This window comes from Nerophis ophidion, linkage group LG26 (genome assembly GCF_033978795.1).
Source record: "Nerophis ophidion isolate RoL-2023_Sa linkage group LG26, RoL_Noph_v1.0, whole genome shotgun sequence".
In the NCBI taxonomy this organism is placed as follows: Eukaryota; Metazoa; Chordata; class Actinopteri; order Syngnathiformes; family Syngnathidae; genus Nerophis; species Nerophis ophidion.
Window position 1 is genome coordinate 5,515,578 of NC_084636.1, and position 22,330 is coordinate 5,537,907.

Here is a 22,330-nt window from a genome sequence, read left to right on the forward strand (position 1 = left end):
AGCGCTTTGACACTACTTCCACATTTACCCATTCACACACACATTCACACACTGATGGAGGGAGCTGCCATGCAAGGCGCCAACCAGCACCCATCAGGAGCAAGGGTGAAGTGTTTTGCTCAGGACACAACGGACGTGACGAGGTTGGTACTAGGTGGGATTTGAACCAGTGACCCTCGGGTTGCGCACGGCCACTCTCCCACTGCGCCACGCCGTCACTACTAATATAGCAGAGAATAAATTGCATCACAGTCTGTCAAACATCAAATGTTAAAACGTTTTCCAAAGTGATCACTGCAGACACGAGCATGGGCTCATTGTATCTGAACGTGATTAAATACACCAGTTTTTTGGGGTTTTTTTTTCTTTAGTTTTTATTTCTAAAATAAAAAAATGTAAAAGCCTATTCCTCACACGTCACATTTGTGTAGGTCAATAAAATATATCCACCTTTGTGGTTATAGCATGGCAAAATGAGGAACGGCTCGAATATACTTTTGACTTTTTCCAGAGATGTTGACTAATCCAGCTCACCTGCCACGGGAAAAAGGGGGAGGGGCTTATACGTTTGCGCCAATCATCTCAATAAACTAGTCAAAGTCGTGCTTCCTCCAAACAGGACTAGCGCCGTGCCAAGTTCCCGTGACTACCGCAAAATGTCCACACCTTTCAAATGCGATGGAGAGTGTCTAAATAGGGAAAGGGGTCACCTTCATGATGGACCGGGAGCAGACGCCGCCATGACGGTCCTGGCGTGGTTCTCCGTCATTTTGAGGATGTGAGAGTCCAGCGTGAGCATCAGCTCCTTGGACAGAGCGCTCTCCTGCTCCAGGAAGTGGCACACCATGTCGTCTGCGGAGAATGCCGGCAGAGGCTCCTGGCGGCCCACAAAAAGAACCGACTTTAGGTGCGGAATATGCACCATTACATCGTTGATCAGGCATGTGATTTGACAGCAATGAAAAAGACAGAAAACATTTCCGGGGTTCTGGGGCACGAAGGTCCAGGGCGGTGCCAGGTGGGGGGAACAAGGGAGGCAACGACCCCGAAGCTCCTGGTTTTTCACCAATTTAACATGCTAAAATTAATAAAGACAGCACCATTTGAAGAACATATTTTAGTGTTTAAAGACATGAAAACATCATTAAAGGGGAACATTATCACAATTTCAAAAGGGTTAAAAACAATAAAAATCAGTTCCCAGTGGCTTGTTGTAATTTTTGAAGTTCTTTTCAAAATTTTACCGCTTTTGGAATATCCCTAAATAAAGCTTTAAAGTGCCTTATTTTCGCTCTCTGCGAAGACACTGGCCATTTCCCTGTGACGTCACACAGTGCTGCCAATGTAAACAAACAATGGGAATACCACAGCAAGATATAGCGACATTAGCTCGGATTCAGACTCGGATTTCAGCGAATCAACAGATTACGCATGTGTTGAAACGGATGGTTGGAGTATGAAAGTATTGAAGAAGAAACTGAAGCTATTGACGCTATTAATAGCCATAGCATGGCCGAATAGCTGTGTTAGCATCGCCGGTAAAATGTGCGGACCAAACGATCAGGACTTTCGCATCTTGTGACACTGGAGCAACTTAAATCCGTCGATTGGTAAGTGTTTTTTTCGCATTAAATGTGGGTGGATGTAAACGTAATATATTTGCAAATGCATCTACAGGTTATCCATACATCTCTGTTCCATGTCTGCTTTAGCACTGCCGGTAAATAGCCTGTTAGCATCGATTATCGTAGCATGTTAGCATCGATTAGCTGGCAGTCAACATAAACAAAACTCACCTTTGTGATTTCGTTGACTATCGTTGCAATGCATCTGCAGGTTATCCATACATCTCTGTGCCATGTCTGCTTTAGCACCGTCGGTAAATAGCATGTTAGCGTCGATTAGCGTAGCATGTTAGCATTTATTAGCTGGCAGTCACGCCGCGACTAAATATGTCTGATTAGCACATAAGTCAACATCAACAAAACTCCCCTTTGTGATTTCGTTGACTTTATGGTTGCAAATGCATCTGCAGGTTATCCATACATCTCTGTGCCATGTCTGTCATCGCCGGTAAAATGTGGAGACACTCCAGCACATTAATGGCGGCAGACACTTTGGCATCTTCGGGCCAGCGGTGCAACTTGAATCCCTCCCTGTTAGTGTTGTTACACCCTCCGACAACACACCGACGAGGCATGATGTCTCCAAATTCCCCAAAATAGTCGAAAAAACGGAAAATAACAGAGCAGAGACTCGGTGTTTGTAATGTGTTGAAAATGAAAATGGCGGCTGTGTTACCTCGGCGACGTCACATTCTGACGTCATCGCCTCCAGAGCGATGAACAGAAAGGCGTTTAATTCGCCAAAATTCACCCATTTAGAGTTCGGAAATCAGTTAAAAAAATAGATGGTCTTTTTTCTGCACCATCAAGGTATATATTGACACTTACATAGGTCTGGTGATAATGTTCCCCTTTAAAAAAACATACATACCCCAATTATCCTAATGAATCACTGTATATCATGGGTGTCAAACTCTGGCCCGCGGGCCAAATTTGGCCTGCTGTGCAATTTCATTTGGCCCTTGAGGCAATACCAAATTAACATTAGAGCTGGCCCGCCGGTACTATACAGCATTCGCCGCTAATACTCATACTTGCCAACTCTCCCGATTTTCCAACCATTCTCCCGAATTTCTCCAGATTTCCACCCGGACAACAATATTGGGGGCGTGCCTATAAGGCACTGCCTTTAGCTTTGTCTACAATACGTTGTCACGTCCGCTTTTCCTCCATACAAACATTGTGCCGGCCAAGTCACATAATATATGCGACTTATACACACACTTAAGTGAATGCCACGCATACTTGCTCAACAGCCATACAGGTCAGACTGAGGGTGGCCGTATAAACAACTTTAACACTGTTACAAATATGCGCCGCACTGTGAACCCACACCAAACAAGAATGACAAACACATTTTGGGAGAACATCCGCACCGTAGCACAACATAGAACACAACATAACTAATACCCACAACCCATTGCAGCCCTAACTTTTCCGGGACACTACAATATGCACCCCCCCGCTACCACCTAACCCCGCCCCCCACATCCAACCCCACCCATCTCATTGTTATTTTATTTTAAGATTTATTAGCCTGTGGAAAAATGTAATGTTGATATCTACCTCAGAAGGCTACAAATAGAAAGAAAGGCATTAAATGTTTTATTTAAATTGTATTAATATTACCGTTGATGTTTTTTCGTTGGTTTTTTTTGGAAAGTTGAACAGTGTGGTTTTCGTCCTGGTCGTGGAACTGTGGACCAGCTCTATACTCTCGGCAGGGTTCTTGAGGGTGGATGGGAGTTTGCCCAACCAGTCTACATGTGCTTTGTGGACTTAGAGAAGGCATTCGACCGTGTCCCTCGGGAAGTCCTGTGGGGAGTGCTCAGAGAGTATGGGGTATCGGACTGTCTTGTTGTGGCGGTCCGCTCCCTGTACGATCAGTGCCAGAGATTGGTCCGCATTGCCGGCAGTAAGTCGAACACGTTTCCAGTGAGGGTTGGACTCCGCCAAGGCTGTCTTTTGTCACCGATTCTGTTCATAACTTTTATGGACAGAATTTCTAGGCGCAGTCAAGGCATTGAGGGGTTCTGGTTTGGTGACCGCAGGATTAGATCTCTGCTTTTTGCAGATGATGTGGTCCTGATGGCTTCATCTGACTGGGATCTTCAGCTCTCACTGGATCGGTTCGCAGCCGAGTGGGAAGCGACCGGAATGAGAATCAGCACCTCCAAGTCCGAGTCCATGGTTGTCTCCCGGAAAAGGGTGGAGTGCCATCTCCGGGTTGGGGAGGAGACCCTGCCCCAAGTGGAGGAGTTCAAGTACCTAGGAGTCTTGTTCACGAGTGAGGGAAGAGTGGATCGTGAGATCGACAGGTGGATCGGTGCGGCGTCTTTCAGTAATGCGGACGTTGTACCGATCTGTTGTGGTGAAGAAGGAGCTGAGCCGGAAAGCAAAGCTCTCAATTTACCGGTCGATCTACGTTCCCATCCTCACCTATGGTCATGAACTTTGGGTCATGACCGAAAGGATAAGATCACGGGTACAAGCGGCCCAAATGAGTTTCCTCCGCTCTCCCTTAGAGATAGGGTGAGAAGCTCTGCCATCAGGGAGGAACTCAAAGTAAAGCCGCTGCTCCTCCACATGGAGAGGAGCCAGATGAGGTGGTTCGGGCATCTGGTCAGGATGCCACCCGAACGCCTCCCTAGGGAGGTGTTTAGGGCACGTCCAACCGGTAGGAGGCCACGGGGAAGACCCAGGACACGCTGGGAAGACTATGTCTCCCGGCTGGCCTGGGAGCGCCTCGGGATCCCTCGGGAAGAGCTAGACGAAGTAGCTGGGGAGAGGGAAGTCTGGGTTTCCCTGCTTAGGCTGTTGCCCCCGCGACCCGACCTCGGATAAGCGGAAGAAGATGGATGGATGATTTTTCACTATTAAGTTATATAATTATTGCTTGTTCCATATTCATTGTTCAAGCAAATCAGTGTAGCAAACTGAGCAATAATTAATTTATTCATGCACTTTCTCTTGCTACTTCAAGGCTTGAATGTTTGATTCATTCATTATTATTTTATTTTCAAATGTATTATTAGCCTGTGGAAAAAGTTTATTTTGGTATTTACCTTAGAAGGCTGCGAATAGAAAAGTAATTCAATTTTTATTAAAATTTTATTTGATATACCATTGATATTTTTTTTAATTATTATTATTATTATTTGAAACTGGATTTTGCATGTCACTATAAATGATAAATGGGTTGTACTTTTATAGCGCTTTTCTACCTTCAAGGTACTCAAAGCGCTTTGACACTACTTCCACATTTACCCATTCACACACAGATTCACACACTGATGGAGGGAGCTGCCATGCAAGGCGCCAACCAGCACCCATCAGGAGCAAGGGTGAAGTGTCTTGCTCAGGACACAACGGACATGACGAGGTTGGTACTAGGTGGGATTTGAACCAGTGACCCTCGGGTTGCGGACGGCCACTCTCCCACTGCGCCACGCCGTCCCTATATATAAAGTTATATAAGCCTTGCTTGTTCAATATTCAATGCAAAACTTGTTTGGATCCCTATTAAAAGCTTAATTTGTTCAATCTTGGCCCGCAGCTTTGTTCAGTTTAAAAATTCGGCCCACTCTGTGTTTGAGTTTGACACCCCTGCTGTATATGGTTCAGTCCCAACAGTATTTAGTCACTAATATTTACATCTTGTGTTCATTTCACATCCACAAGTGTCACCGTTTTATTATCTACAGTTTATTTACAGTATTACCACATTACTTCACACATTTACTTGCTCGGAGAGTCCTAACATGAGCTTTTCCTTGCAAATTTCTGAGCAGCCTGCATTTTCCTTTTGGTCTCTGCTTTTGTAGCTTCTTTTTTGGATTTCACTGCCAACTTCTGCCTTTAGCATTATATGCACATTTATTTCAAATGAACTGTTAACTGGAATCAATAATGCGACTCTTTGAATTTCTGTAATTTCATAATATATTTTCACGTGGCTTTTTATTTTTAGAAAAAGCCATTTATTTTTCGCAAAGCAGTCATTTATTAATATTTAAAACAAACATGCGTATTTCGCAAGCAAATATTTTTTTAGCTTACCTCATTATTAATTTCCCTGTCTGCAAGTTAAGTGGGTGGATCTTTCCTCTCGATGTCTACGGCAGTTGCGGATGTAAACAAAGGATAAAGTCCGTAAGGTTTGCTCACTTTCGGTTGACATCCAAGAGTACCAGCTAGTGAAAAGTTTGTTTTCCTTGCTTCAAGTTTTTTCATTTGTTTTTGGCGTTTCGCATGTACTTCCAAAGCCTTGAAACCTGGTGATCCATAGTCAATATTTTCATGACACCACGTGCACAAAACTTTTCCGGGACGATTGATTTTCCGAATAAAATCGCCGAACAAAGTCGTAACTTCCTTCTTCCCAACAGTATCAGTGATTTCCCTTTCCATCCAGTCCCATCGAAACTTATGTTTGACATGTTTATCAATTTCTTTTACTCGTGAAGCGTCCTTTTTATCTCGAGAACCGACATCGTTTACATTTGGAAAATGGCCGTAATGACATCATCCTTCATAACAGATGTCCTGATTGGTCACAAGGAACATATCGACCAATCAACTACGGCGTAGAGGTCGACACTTTTTTCCCCCCGAGATTAAAAAAGACGGAATTCCGACTTTAGACGAAAAAAAATCACATTATTACTCTACTTCAGGGGTCACCAACCTTTTTGAAACCAGGAGCTACTTCTTGGGTACTGATTAATGCGAAGGGCTACCAGTTTGATACACACTTAAATAAATTGCCAGAAATAGCCAATTTGCTCAATTTACCTTTAATAAATAAAACCATATATATATAAAAAATGGGGATTTTTGTCTGTCATTCAGTCGTACATTTTTTTCCTTTTAGGAAGGTTTTTTGTAGAGAATAAATGATGAAAAAACACTTAATTGAACGGTTTAAAAGAGGAGAAAACATGAAAAAAATGAAAATAACATTTTGAAACGTAGTTTATCTTCAATTTCGACTCTTTAAAATTCAAAATTCAACCGAAAAAAATTAATAGAAAAACTAGCTAATTTGAATATTTTTGAAAAAAATAAAAAACAAATTCATGGAACATCATTAGTAATTTTTCCTGATTAAGATTAATTTTAGAATTTTGATGACATGTTTTAAATAGGTTAAAATCCAATCTGCACTTTGTTAGAATTCATAACAAATTGGACCAAGCTATATTTCTAACAAAGACAAATCATTATTTCTTCTAGATTTTCCAGAACAAAAATTTTAAAAGAAATTCAAAAGACTTTGAAATAAGATTTCAATTTGATTCTACAGATTTTCTAGATTTGCCAGAATATTTTTTTTTTAATTTTAATCATAATAAGTTTGAAGAAATATTTCACAAATATTCTTCGTGGGAAAAAACAGAAGCTAAAATGAATAATTAAATTAAAATGTATGTATTATTTTTTATAATAAAATTTAAAAAATTACTTGAACATTGATTTAAATTGTCAGGAAAGAAGAGGAAGGAATTAAAAAAGGTATATGTGTTTAAAAATCCTAAAATCATTTTTAAGGTTGTATTTTTTCTCTAAAATTGTCTTTCTGAAAGTTATAAGAAGCAAAGTAAAAAAATAAATGAATTTATTTTAACAAGTGAAGACCAAGTCTTTAATATATTTTCTTGGATTTTCAAATTCTATTTGAGTTTTGTCTCTCTTAGAATTAAAAATGTCCAGCAAAGCGAGACCAGCTTGCTAGTAAATAAATACAATTTAAAAAATAGAGGCAGCTCACTGGTAAGTGCTGCTATTTGAGCTATTTTTAGAACAGGCCAGCGGGCGACTCATCTGGTCCACGTTGGTGACCCCCGAGCTACTTGTTAATATCTTCAAATTCTTGATATTAAATATACAGGATTAGTTAGCAGTTCAGGGTCAAATAGCTTGGTACTTGACACATGCTAACTGTTAGCAAGCTTAAGTTATCATGCTGGCATGCAAAACAGATAGCATTTGTCAAGTATCAAATTATATGATCCAGCTGAAAAATTTGCTAAAAAAAAAAGTTAGCATGTGTCAAGTACCAAGTTATATGACCTAGTGAAGTAAATGGCAGCAAAATTAACTAAAAAAGGTAGCATGCCTCATGTACCAAGTTATATGAAGCTGAGGTAAACTGCTGCAAAATTAACTTAAAAAAAGTTAGCATGTGTCAAGTACCAAGTTATATGACACTGAGGTGAACAGCTGTGAAATTAACTAAAAAACGTTAGCAATTCTCCAGTACCAAGTTATAAGACATTGAAGTAAATGGCTGCAAAGTTTGCTAAAAAAAAGTTAGCATGCTAACATTTAGCACGCCTCATGTACCAAGTTATATGAACCTGAGGCAAACTTCTGCGAAATTAACTAAAAAAAAAAGGTTAGCATGTGTCAAGTACCAAGATTTAGGACACTGAGATGAACGGCTGCAAAGTTAGCTAAAAAAGTTAGCATCCTAAGTTTTAGCATGCCTCATGTACCAAGTTATATGAACCTGAGGTTAACTGCTGCAAAATTAGCTTAAAAAAAAGTTAGCATGTGTCAAGTACCAAGTTATATGACCCAGTGAAGTAAATGGCTGCAAAATTAACTAAAAAAGTTAGCATGTGTCAAGTACCAAGTTATATGACCTAGTGAAGTAAATGGCTGCAAAATTAACTAAAAAAGGTAGCATGCCTCATGTACCAAGTTATATGAAGCTGAGGTAAACTGCTGCAAAATTAGCTAAAAAAAAGTTAGCATGTGTCAAGTACCAAGTTATATGACACTGAGGTGAACAGCTGTGAAATTAACTAAAAAACGTTAGCAATTCTCCAGTACCAAGTTATAAGACATTGAAGTAAATGGCTGCAAAGTTTGCTAAAAAAAAAGTTAGCATGCTAACATTTAGCACGCCTCATGTACCAAGTTATATGAACCTGATGTAAACTGCTGCGAAATTATCTAAAAAAAAAAAGGTTAGCATGTGTCAAGTACCAAGATTTAGGACACTGAGATGAACGGCTGCAAAGTTAGCTAAAAAAGTTAGCATCCTAAGTTTTAGCATGCCTCATGTACCAAGTTATATAAACCTGAGGTTAACTGCTGCAAAATTAGCTTAAAAAAAAGTTAGCATGTGTCAAGTACCAAGTTATATGACCTAGTGAAGTAAATGGCTGCAAAATTAACTAAAAAAGGTAGCATGCCTCATGTACCAAGTTATATGAAGCTGAGGTAAACTGCTGCAAAATTAGCTTAAAAAAAAGTTAGCATGTGTCAAGTACCAAGTTATATGACACTGAGGTGAACAGCTGTGAAATTAACTAAAAAACGTTAGCAATTCTCCAGTACCAAGTTATAAGACATTGAAGTAAATGGCTGCAAAGTTTGCTAAAAAAAAGTTAGCATGCTAACATTTAGCACGCCTCATGTACCAAGTTATATGAACCTGAGGTAAACTGCTGCGAAATTATCTAAAAAAAAAAAAGGTTAGCATGTGTCAAGTACCAAGATTTAGGACACTGAGATGAACGGCTGCAAAGTTAGCTAAAAAGTTAGCATCCTAAGTTTTAGCATGCCTCATGTACCAAGTTATATGAATCTGAGGTAAACTTCTGCAAAATTAGCTTAAAAAAAAAGTAAGCATGTGTCAAGTACCAAGTTATATGACCCAGTGAAGGGCCGCGAAATTAAGTCAAAACTTTAGCATGTGACGAGTTTTATGACACAAAGGTCTATAAAGTTAGTGAAAACAAGTTAGCCTTTTCAAAGCCCCGTCTTAGCAGTTAGCATGTCGTCTTGTGACCTGTCGCCTCGTAGTTACTTGCTGCCTTGGAGACAGGATTAGTTAGCTGCTATCTCGGACGCGGCTTAGCACTGTAGAGGGACGTTAGCCGCCAGCGGTTACAAGTGTCATCGGCAAAAGCACTGATATCATTTAAATCGCCTCACACTTGCATGTATCTGACGGCGTTGGTCACATGTGCACGGGCGCCACCGCCGCTCTCGTCAACTATTTAGCTTGTTAGCTTGGGAGTGTTATTGCAGCTGGAACTGGGGGTCAGAATAGCCGTTTAAAGACGAAACTGGCAAAAGGCAAGCAAAAACGTGGGAGGAGCCTCACCATCGGGGAGGGCGTCGATCCCTCTCTGGAGCTCAGCGCGTCCTCCGAGCTGGAGCTCCGCCCCTCGGGAGCGTGCTCGGCGGGGCTCGCCGCCGCGTTCCCCCCGCCCATCCTCCGGTCGCCATCCGGGCCGGAACAACGGCGGCTCCGTGAGCGTTCCGAAGTCTTCAGCTCCGTGAACAGCCTCCGGATCTCGCCCTCGTAGGAAGTCGCCGCCTCGTTGTGGGCGTCGCATCTTTCCTGAGCCGGCCGCGATTGGCCGGCGTGGGCGGCCCCGCCCTCGGCGAGCTGGAGTTGGCGGCGCGTCTCGGCGAGCTGGCATCTGAGCTGCTGGTTCTCCTCCTCCAGGTGCTTCAGCGAGGACAGGTAGCTTTTCTCCAGGGACGCCTGCGATGCCGCCTCGGCCTGCGGCGGAGGACGTGAGCCAATCAGGACTCGGGACGACTAATAACATAATATTGTGCGTAAGCACAAACAACAGTCAGGACCCGTCCCCCCACCCGAAGGCGGAGGGATGCTACCCTTTCGTCCACCGGGTTGAACTCCAACGTGCAGGCTTTGAGCCGGGGGGGCTACGAGAATTGCCACCCCAGCCCGTCGCCTCTCACTGCCGGCAACGCCAGAGTGGAAGAGGGTCCAATCCCTCTCGAGAGAAGTGGTTCCAGAGCCCTCGCTGTGCGTCGAAGTGAGTCCGACTATATCCAGCCGGAATTTCTCGACTTCGCGCACTAGCTCAGGCTCCTTTCCCCCCAGTGACGTGACGTTCCACGTCCCAAGAGCTAGCTTCTGTAGCTGCCGAGGATCGGACCGCCAAGTGCCCTGCCTTCGGCTGTCGCCCAGCTCACATTGCACCCGACCTCTATGGCCCCTGCTATGGGTGGTGAGCCCATTGGAGGGGTGACCCACGTTGCCTCTTCGGGCTGTGCCCGGCCGGGCCCCATGGGAACAGGCCCGGGCACCAGGCGCTCGCCATCGTGCCCCACCACCGGGCCTGGCTCCAGAGGGGGGCCCCGGTGACCCGCGTCCGGGCGAGGGAAATCTGGGTCCATGCTTTTTCTTCTTCATAAAGGTCTTCGAGCTGCTCTTTGTCTGATCCCTCACCTAGAACCTGTTTGCCTTGGGAGACCCTACCAGGGGGCTTTATGCCCCCGGACAACATAGCTCCTAGGATCATTGGGACACGCAAACTCCTCTACCACGATAAGGTAGCAGCTCAATGAAACTATAATAATTACAAATAATACAGATATCAATATTAAATATAAGAATACTATAATACAGATACTATTACTAACAATAAAACAATAATATTAACAATAATAATAATAATACGAATATTAACATTGTCTGCGACCTGATCTTGGATAAGGGGAAGAAGATGGATGGATGGACAGTAATAATAATAATAATAATAATAGTTTACTTTGAGCTGAGTGAGCTGCTCCGTCAGACCCTCCTTCTGGACCTCCAGGAGGGCCAGCTGCTTGTGGAAGTCAACACGCTGCTGCTCCCACTTCACACAGCTGCCACTGTACTCCTGTGGGCAAGAGGGACCAGCAGGTGGCAGCAGAGAGCAGGACCACAGGTGCGCCTCACCTACCTCCAGCTTCTCCTTCAGCAGCCGCACCTCCGCCTGGTTGGACTCCTCCCCGCCAAACTTCTTGTAATGTCTGCGCTGCAGCTTGTGGTAGCTGCTCTTCAACCTGTCGCACTGCGGGAACAAAACACACAACATTTGTCCTGGTTTCCATCGGGCGACTCTCCACACCAAGTGTCCGTACGATAACCGCTTGCAGTTTGACCCGGGAACGGACCGTTTATACTTGGGTTATGTACCAAATGCAAAAGAAATAGCTAAACAGAATGTGTTCGGAAAAAAAAACACCAACCTTTTTGAAAGCAAGAGCTACTTCTTGGGTATTGATTGGTGCGAAGGGCTACCAGTTTGATACACACTTAAATAAGTTGCCAGAAATAGCCAATTTGCTCAATTTACATTTAATAAATACATATATATATATATATATATATAAATGGGTATTTCTGTCTGTCATTCCGTCGTACATTTTTTTTCCTTTTACGGAAGGTTTTTTGTAGAAAATAAATGATGAAAAAAACACTTAATTGAACGGTTTAAAAGAGGAGAAAACATGAAAAAAATTTAAAATAACATTTTGAAACATAGTTTATCTTCAATTTCGACTCTTTGAAATTCAAAATTCAAGCGAAAAAAAGAAGAGAAAAACTAGCTAATTTGAATCTTTTTGAAAAAATAAAAAAAATTATTTATAGAACATCATTAGTATTTTTTCCTGATTAGGATTAATTTGAGAATTTTGATGACATGTTTTAAATAGGTTAAAATCCAATCTGCACTTTGTTAGAATATATAACAAATTGGACCAAGCTATATTTCTAACAAAGACAAATCATTATTTCTTCTAGATTTTCCAGAACAAAAATTTAAAAAAAATAAATACATTTAAAAAAAAGACTTTGAAATAAGATTTAAATTTGATCCTAAAGATTTTCTAGATTTGCCAGAATATTTTCTGGGAATTTTAATCATAATAAGTTTAATGAAATATTTCACAAATATTCTTCGACGAAAAAACAGAAGCTAAAATGAAGAATTAAATTAAAATGTATTTATTATTCTTTACAATAAAAAAAATACTCGAACATTGATTTAAATTGTCAGGAAAAAATAGGAAGGAATTTAAAAGGTAAAAAAAAGTATATGTGTTTAAAAATCCTAAAATCATTTTTCAGGTGGTATTTTTTCTCTAAAATTGTCTTTCTGAAAGTTATAAGAAGCAAAGTAAAACAATAAATGAATTTATTTAAACAAGTGAAGACCAAGTCTTTAAAATATTTTCTTGGATTTTCAAATTCTATCTGAGTTTTGTCTCTCTTAGAATTAAAAATGTCCAGCAAAGCGAGACCAGCTTGCTAGTAAATAAATACAATTTAAAAAATTGAGGCAGCTCACTGGTAAGTGCTGCTATTTGAGCTACAGGCCAGAGGGCGACTCATCTGGTCCTTACGGGCGACCTGGTGCCCGCGGGCACCGCTTTGGTGACCCCTGGCCTAGGGTATGAGTACTAATTAAGTACTCACATTATGTTTTTATTCACTTATTTGTGTAATATTTAGAATTATATCACCTAATATTTTTTATTTTTTAGATGGCGTTAATTTTAGTTCATCTCCAGTGTGGACGCCTCAAAGGTAACGTTTCTCCTCAACTCCTCGGTGCCAGCTTATTTTTTGTTTTTCCTTTATTTTCAATAGTGTGTGTGTGAGATATGAAGAAGGAAAAGTATCTTCCATATGAGGAGGTGTGAAGAAGTGATGACATAAATCATGGTCTCAATAACATTGCATCTAATAGACAATGTCTCATCTCTGTGTGTCGCTTTTAAAAGTGCTCCCCCTCTGGGCAACATATGAAATAACAAGTGTGTGTAAAAAAAAATTGAAGTGCTCCCCCCTCGGGGCAACATATGAAATAACAAGTGTGTGTAAGAAATTAAGATGCGCCCCCTTTGGCCAAAATTAATAATACAAATAAAAACAAAAATAAATGCATATAGAAACATACTGTAATAACTTGAAGTAAATAATGATTAAAAACAAATTACAAACCAAAAAATTTCAAAAAATAAAAATAAAAAATGTACTATAAGCAGTCTTTTTCTCACAATGTGTCAACTTTTTTTTGGGTAAAATTATTACTTTTTCATGCAAAACACTTAACTTTTGTCATCTGAAATTTTGACTTTTCACAATATTGCCACTTTTTTTGGACAAATTACAAACAAAAAAAATTCAACAAAAAAAATAAATGTACTAAAACCAGTATTTTTCTCACAATCTGTCAACTTTTTTTTGTAAAATTGGGAACAATGTAAAAACTAGTACTTTTTAATGCAAAACAGTGACATTTGTCATGTAAACTTTTGACTTTTCACAATATTGACAATTTTTTGGGCGTTCATACAAAACAGTGACATTTTTTTAGTAAAATTATGAATTTTTTCATAATTTTGCCAGGTCTAATAATTATTATGATGTTGCCAAAATGTAAAGTTTTCTTATAAAATTGTGATTTTTGTCGAGTAAAATGACGACTCTTTTCACAAAATTGCCAAAAATATAAGCTTTTCTTGTAAAATTGTGACTGTTATTTAGTGAAATTCCAACTTTTTATCATAATATTGCACACATGTTCAGTTTTTCATGTAAAATTTTGACTTGCATTGAGTAAAATTACGACTTTTATTATAAAAATGCCAAAATTCTCACAAGTTTTACTTTTGTGACCTTTTTCTTGTGAAAATTGTGACCTTTTTCTTCTGAAAGTCCAACTCATTTTTCACAACAAGCTTTTTTATATTTACATAGTATGTATGTATTATTCATGTTGTAAATACACATCTTTATATATCTTGAAAGGCTGGTCCTAAAGAGGGAGGCATTTTTTCGGGGGTCTCAAAAAGGTAAGAAATACAAAAATGTGTGTGTGTGTGTGTGTGTGTTATTGTAATTCCAGCCTTCTTGAGACATGAAGAAGGAAAAGCATCTTCCATATGAGGAGGTGTGAACAAGTGTTGACATAAATCATGGTCCCAATAACATTGCATGTAATAGACATTGTCTCATTTGTGGTGATATCCATCACAATGAGGGTGGTCCCAAAAAAGGATTTTTCATATTGACTGTGTGTCGCTTTTAAAAGTGCTCCCCCTCTGGTCAACATATGAAATAACAAGTGTGTGTAAGAAATAGAAATGCGCCCAAAGTAAAAAAAAAAAATATATATGTATATAGAAACATACCGTAATAACTTGAAGTAAATAATGAAGATTAAAAAACAATTACAAACCAAAAAATTCTATGCATTAAAAGCAGTCGTTTTCTCACAATGGGTCGACTTTTTTCTTGTAAAATTGAGAACAACTTCTCATACATTTTCGGTTTCTGTAATATTGCAATATTTTCTCATAAAATTATTACTTTTTTTTATGTAAAACTATTACTTTTTAATGCAAAATGGTGACATTTGTCATGTAAAATTCTGACTTTTCACAATATTGCCTTTTTTTTTTAGGACTTGTCATAAGGACTTTAAATATGACCAATGTATGATCCTGTAACTACTTGGTATCACATCGATACCTAAATGTGTGGTATCATCCAAAACCAATGTGAAGTATCAAAGAAGAGAAGAGTAAGTGATTATTACATTCGAACAGAAGTGTAGATAGAACATGTTAAAAGAGAAAATAAGCAGATATTACCAGTAAATGAACAAGTGAATTAATAATCATTTTTTTACAGTTTGTCCCTCATAATGTGTACAAAATAATAGGTGTATAAAAGACACAATATGTAACTGCAGACTAATTAGGAGCCCTTGTTTGTTTACTTACTACTAAAAGACAAGTTGTCTAGTATGTTCACTATATTTATATAAAAGGGGACGGCGTGGCGCGGTTGAGAAAGTGGCCGTGGTTCGATCCCCACCTACTACCAACCGCGCCACGTCCGTTGTGTCCTTGAGCAAGACACTTCACCCTTGCTCCTGATGTGTGGTGGTTAGGGCCTTGCATGGCAGCTCCCGCCATCAGTCTGCGAATGGGTGAATGTGGAAAAACTGTCAAAAGCGCTTTGAGTACCTTGAAGGTAGAAAAGCGCTATACAAGTACAACCCATTTTCCATTTACATTTATCAACCGACTGGTAATTGTTAGCACAATAACCTATTGTGGAGAGGAGCAGCTGGGCAGGGCACGCTGGAGCCCGGCCCGAGATGGCGGCGAGGAGGCGGAGAATGCGGCCGAGCGAAGAGGCGGAGCGTGCCGGGAGCGACGCCGCAGTCGAATGCAGGTGCGTAGATCGCGCACCGGTTCACAATTGACATTTCTCCTCATGCTGCATAAAAGGGGAGAAGGAGGAGAGATCGGGGCAGAAGGAGGAGGAGCGAAAGCAAAGAGCAGAAGAGGACGACGAGGACGACGGCTGAAAAGCGGACCGTGAGCGAGCAGTGGAGAGGAGCAGCTGAAAAGCGATCCGACCTGAAGACAAATCTTTATTGCAAAATAAACAAGAGTCAAACCTGCTCAAAAGAAATGTCCTTCCTGGGAGGTCCATTGAACCCGCACAACGGCTTAAGACTGTCACACCCATGAAGTAAATACAGTAAACTAAATGCTGCGGACACCTTTGTTACTGGATACTTTTTATACTGCCTTGGAGACTTTGTTTGTGTTGGTAATATGCGACTATAATTATTTCTATACTTGTTTGTATTGACACATTTTACACTGCGATATTGTTCACTTATTATGACAGATGTGTGCTTGGCTGTTGTGTAGCTGCCATAGCCTTGCATGTTTACCTTTTGTAGATGACTTGACCAGAATAGAAGAAAGTGCGGGCTTATCGGTTAACTTTGCACAAGTCAATACGCTGCAGGACCGATTGCATCGCACATGATATCGCCCCATACTGGCTGATACTGAAGAGATACTGACGAGCTTCCTCTCACCTCCTCGCTGACACTTTGTAGCTGCTTCTCGTACTTGGTCGCCAACGCCTGTCGGCCATTCGGAGCGTCTTCCAGTTGCTTGCGCAGCACGTTGATCTACGAGAGCAACATTGTGTCATTTCACACGCATAAACACATTATAATGGGACTGTCTCTCAAGCTAGCTTGTTGTGACAATTCCGTACAGTGAATGGCATCGGAACTGTAATTAACACACCTGAACTGCCAGAGAATAAGAAGACGTAGCAAGGCAAGCATGAACAACGAGCCTTTGACTTGTTATTGGACAATTGGAACGTAATTGTTTCGTCCAATACATTGATAAGAACACATGACTTTTTTTCTTACTTCCATTAGTTATACTAAATATGGAGTGACACCAGTTTGAAAATCAATTATTCAACATTTGAAAACAATGCTTCTTTTCTGCTCAAATAGCTGATAGTGACAAATATTTTGAGAAACTTCTTTAAAGGTTCATTTGTGCTTTTATTGTGGAAGCTTTTTTTTTTTGACACTATTTTTTTTTGCATTTGAATTTTATGAGCTGTTACATCACATTGTGCCAACAATATCATAGAAAATACATTTGTTAGCAAAATGCAAATGTTTAAAAATTCAGTGTATAAAAAATGTAATGTACAGGAAATTCTGTGAATTTCTTTTTTTTTAAGTGTATGAAAATGTTAAGTAAAAAAATTCAGTGTATAAACAATTAGTGTATACAGATTTAAAGTTAAAAAATTCAGTGTATAATGATTTAGAGTATAAAAATTCAGTGTTAAAAAATTCAATGAAAAATTCAGTGTATAAAAAAAATCAGTCTAAAAAAAAATCTGTGTATAAAAATTTAATGTAAAAAAAATCAGTGTAGGAAAAATTCATTCAGTGTATAAAAATTCAGTGTAAAAAAAGGTGTAAAAAATTCAGTGTATTAAAATGTTATGCATGAATATTCAATGTAAGAAAAATATTCAGAGTAATAGATTTAGTGTATAAAAATGCACTGTGAAAAAAATTTTTGTTTAAAAAACTCAGTGTATAAAACATCAGTGTAAAACATTGTGTGTATAAAAATTAGAAGTAAAAAAAAAATCACTGTTAAAAAAATTCTGTGTATGTAAAAAAATTTAGTGTAAGAAAAAAATTCAGTGTATAAAGATTTAGTGTATGAAAATTCAGTGTAAAAAAAATCAGTCTAAAAAAATCAGTGTAAAAAATTTCATGTAAAAAAATTCAGTGTAAGAAAAAAATCAGTGTATAAAGATTTAGTGTATAAAGATTAAGTGTAAAAAAATAAATGAATCAAAAATTTAGTGTGTAAAAATGTAATGTAAAAAATTCAGTGTATAAAAATTCAGTGTATAAAATTTTAATGTAAAAAAATTAAGTGTAAGAAAAAACATTTTTAATTCTAAAAGAGACAAAACTCAAATAGAATTTTAAAAAGTCCAAGAAAATATTTTAAAGACTTGGTCTTCACTTGTTTAAATAAATTCATTTATTTTTTTACTTTGCTTCTTATAACTTTCAAAAAGACAATTTTAGAGAAAAAATATAACCTTAAAAAAGATTTTGGAATTTTTAAACACATAACTTTTTACCTTCTAAATTCCTTCCTCTTCTTTCCTGACAATTTAAATCACTATTCAGGTATTTTTTTTTATTTGATTTTAAAGAATAATAAATAGACTTGAATTTAATTCTTCATTTTAGCTTCTGTTTTTCCGACGAAGAATATTTGTGAAATATTTCTTCAAACTTATTATGATTAAAATTAAAAAAAAATATTCTGGCAAATCTAAAAAATCAGCAGAATCAAATTTAAATCTTATTTCAAAGTCTTTTGAATTTCTTTTAAAATTTATGTGCTGGAAAATCTAGAAGAAATAATGATTTGTCTTTCTTAGAAATATAGTTTGGTCCAATTTGTTATATATTCTAACAAAGTGCAGATTGGATTTGAACTTAAAACATGTCATCCAAATTTTAAAATTAATCTTAATCAGGAAAAATTACTAATGATGTTCCATTAATTTTTTTTTTTTCATTTTTCAAAAAGATTCGAATTAGCTAGATTTTCTCTTCATTTTTTTCGGCTGAGTTTTGAATTTTAAATAGTCGAAATTGAAGATAAACTATGTTTCAAAATTAAATTTTTATTTTTTTCGTGTTTTCTCCTCCTTTAAACCGTTCAATTAAGTGTTTTTTTCATCATTTATTCTCTACGAAAAGCCTTCCGTAAAAGGAAAAAAAATGTACGACGGAATGATGGACAGAAATACTAATTTATATATATATATATATATATATATATATATATATATATATATATATATATATATATATATATATATATATACATATATTAAAGGTAAATTGAGCAAAGTGGTTATTCTGGCAATATATTTAAGTGTGTATCAAACTGGTAGCCCTTTCGCATTAATCAGTACCCAAGAAGTAGCTCTTGCTTTCAAAAAGGTTTATGACCCCTGAACTAAACTAAACTAACTAGAAGGGGCATAAAAAAAAAAAAGTGCCGTCCCACCTCCAGGTCCTTGCGCTGCAGGAGCACCCGGGACGCAGCCACCTCCTCCCGGCCACTGTGCAGCTGCAGCCGCAGGTCCTCCATCCGCGCCTCCCACTCGCTCTTCTGGTGCGAGATCATGATGTCGATCTGCCGCATGAGCTCCTGGAGCTCCGGCTCGCAGTCCGACAACACGGAACTGTTTTGTGCGAGGAGACTGAAACTAAAACAAAAACAAAAACAGCCATCGATTACTCGATTGAATAATCGGGCGTTGTCATGTCTAGTCTAGTACCTTAGGTCCAAATTGCGCGCCTCCATCTTTTTGACTGCCGGAAGTCGTCTTTCTCGGTGAAGAAAGGCGTCACTGTATGACTGCCGGAAGTCGTCTTTCTCGGCGAAGAAAGGCGGTCACTTTTTGACTGCCGGAAGTCGTCTTTCTCGGCGAAGAAATGCGTCACTGTTTGACTGCCGGAAGTCGTCTTTCTCGGCGAAGAAAGGCGGTCACTTTTTGACTGCCAGATGTCGTCTTTGTTGGGGAAGAAAGGCGGTCACTTTTTGACTGCCGGAAGTCGTCTTTCTCGGCGAAGAAAGGCGGTCACTTTTTGACTGCCAGATGTCGTCTTTGTTGGGGAAGAAAGGCGGTCACTTTTTGACTGCCGGAAGTCGTCTTTGTTGGGGAAGAAAGGCGGTCACTTTTTGACTGCCGGAAGTCGTCTTTCTCGGCGAAGAAATGCGTCACTGTTTGACTGCCGGAAGTCGTCTTTCTCGGCGAAGAAAGGCAGTCACTTTTTGACTGCCAGATGTCGTCTTTGTCGGGGAAGAAAGGCGGTCACTTTTTGACTGCCGGAAGTCGTCTTTCTCTGGGAAGAAAGGCGGTTTTTGACTGCCGGAAGTCGTCTTTGTCGGGGAAGAAAGGCGGTGACTTTTTTGACTGCCGGAAGTCGTCTTTCCCGGGGAAGAAAGGCGGTCAGTTACCCGGCAGCTAACCTCCGCGGCGCCATGGAACCTTCAAAGCAGGACAGAATGACGGAGAGAGGCTTAATTTAATACAACCGTGCGAGAACTCGTCAAAAGTTCGCCGGGGTACGCAAAGCCGACATGTTGGAAAGGAACTTGGCAAAGAAGGCGCTCACTGTTTGTGTTTGCCAAGTGTAACGCATTGGCTCCGCCCCCCGAGTGTTGCCAGGTGGCTTAGCACAAACAATCGTAGATAAAGTATTTAAAGACACATTGTGCTCCAATTAAACATGACCACATTAGTTCTATCCATCCATTTTCTACTGCTTGTTCCATTCAGGGTCATGGGGGTGGTGGTTCTATTTCTAAGTGAAATAACAGTGCATTTAAGGAGGGGGTGAATAACTGGAATGATGGCGCCCCCGCCTGGTTGTAAAGAGTACAGGCGTCAATGCTCCAACATCCGGGTTCCGTGCATGACGTAGCTTGCAATGTTATTATAAATTATTATTATAAATTATTATATTATTGATCCACAGACTTAAGTGTTGAAAGTGAAAATGAAAAATAATATACACTTTTTTCTTTCTTTAAGTGGGACCCTTTTGGATCCCCCAGAACAGTGGTCCCCAACCACCGGGCCGTGGCCAGGTGTTGGCACCGGGCCGGGCCGCACAAGAAATGAAAAAAAAATGTTTTAAGTTTTTTTTTTTATTATTATTAAATCAACATAAAAAGCACTATATATACATTATATATCAATGTAGATCAAGTCAGTTTGCAGGGATATAGTCCGTAAGCACACACTATTGATCTTTTTTTGGGGGGGGGGGGGGGTGTTATAGAAACAGGAAACAAGAAACATGACAATTTTTATATCAACAAATAAATCTGAAGTTGATCTAGATATTGCAAGAGTTGATTATTTTGAATATAAATTACTTGTTTTTAACACACACACACACACATATGTATATGTATATATGGCTCTCAGTGGAAAAAGTTTGGACACCCCTGTACTGGGATCTACTATACAAATTAAGTTTTCCAAAGATCCTCTATTTGACAGGAGCGCCATGCTGTCTGTAAGCAGCTGCTGCAAAATGTATGCCAAAGATCCTGTCGTGCTCTGCTTTATAAATAATACCTACAAAAATGGTATGTATAAGAATCTGCTATGGAAAACATGTCAAAGATCTTCTATTTGAGAAGAGTGCTCTGCATAAGAAGTTGTGAAATATCCTCTGCGTAACAGAATTACTCAACTGCTTTTAGCTATGTGCTGCGAAAACGTGTGTCAAAGATCGTCTATTTAACAGGAACCGTGCTAAGTAAAAGCATTTACTACAAAGAAAAACTGCAGTCAGATCCTGTATTTGACAGAAGATCTCTGATGTATTTTAAGAACATAAAGCAGCCGTTTTTAACAATGTGCTACAAAAACTTGTGTCAAAGATCGTCTATGTAAAAGGAACCATGCTAAGTAAAAGCATTTACTACAAAAAAAAACTGCAGTCAAAGATCCTGTATTTGACAGAAGATGTTTGATGTAAGAAAGAACATACAGCAGCTGTTTTTAACAAGATGCTATAAAACGTGTGTCAAAGATCGTCTATGTAACAGGAACTGTGCTAAGTAAAAGCATTTATTACAAAAATAAACTGCAGTCAAAGATCCTGTATTTGATAGAAGATCTCTGATATATGTAAGAACATACAGCAGCTGTTTTTAAAGATGTGCTGCTAAAAAGTACATCAAAGATTGAGGTGGGGGCGGGGGCGCTGCTCAAAGATCCTCTAAATGGCGAGAGTGCTCTTCTGTTTTTGAAAGACGTCCACAAACACGTGAGTTGAAAGATGTTCCGGAAAACAGGAGCTTTGTGTAAGAAGTATCTGCTGTGAAGACAAACATCTTTTTAAAGATCCTCTATTTTGACAGGAGCGTTGTGGCGTTTGTAAAAGGACGCAGACGTTATCACGTCGTACGTAAAGCAAGAGCTGTGGCGTCATCACGTCGTACGTAAAGGAGGAAGCAGCGATTAGCTAATATAGGCTTATCTTTAAAAAGTAGAATAATGAAGTACGGTTTTTGCCCAAAATAGTTTTAAATGTTGCACATCCGAGGCAAGAATGAACGAAAACACCAGTTTTCACGGGCATATACTACATATGGCTTCTGTTATATTCTAATTTAACGCGGGAGTAGAACACGTGGCTCGTTGGTCTAGGGGTATGATTCTCGCTTCGGGTGCGAGAGGTCCCGGGTTCAAATCCCGGACGAGCCCATTTCTTGACATTTTGTTCCCGCCCCTCTTCCAACGAAGTGTCGGTTAAACCTGATTAGGAACCGGATCTCAAAATATCCGCCGGCCTTGACTAATACGCCACGGTGTCGGTTAACGCGCACGATAACACGGTGATATGATTGAAAGCGGCACAACTACTAGTGTGTCGGCTCGTTGGTCTAGGGGTATGATTCTCGCTTTGGGTGCGAGAGGTCCCGGGTTCAAATCCCGGACGAGCCCACTTGTTTTATTTTTTGGTGCA

The 22,330-nt window shown here is 39.4% G+C and overlaps 1 protein-coding gene and 2 non-coding genes across 3 annotated transcripts; 2 read left to right on the forward strand and 1 right to left on the reverse strand.

The window, feature by feature from the left end:
• Positions 1 to 216: 216 nt before the first annotated feature.
• On the reverse strand, positions 217 to 20,142 carry cep63 (centrosomal protein 63). Its single transcript, XM_061888426.1, has 7 exons — positions 19,120 to 20,142; positions 18,846 to 19,047; positions 16,298 to 16,393; positions 11,345 to 11,455; positions 11,168 to 11,281; positions 9,745 to 10,149; positions 217 to 877 (listed from the first exon to the last, which is right to left on the reverse strand). Exons 1-7 carry the CDS (start codon positions 19,143 to 19,145, stop codon positions 713 to 715), a joined length of 1,119 nt encoding a protein of 372 aa, XP_061744410.1. The 5' UTR covers positions 19,146 to 20,142; the 3' UTR covers positions 217 to 712.
• A 1,854-nt stretch (positions 20,143 to 21,996) lies between these two features.
• On the forward strand, positions 21,997 to 22,068 carry trnap-cgg (transfer RNA proline (anticodon CGG)). Its single transcript has one exon. It is a non-coding gene; the product is annotated as a tRNA-Pro (tRNA).
• Positions 22,069 to 22,236: 168 nt separating this feature from the next.
• On the forward strand, positions 22,237 to 22,308 carry trnap-ugg (transfer RNA proline (anticodon UGG)). The gene has a single exon. It is a non-coding gene; the product is annotated as a tRNA-Pro (tRNA).
• The last annotated feature ends 22 nt before the right edge of the window (positions 22,309 to 22,330 follow it).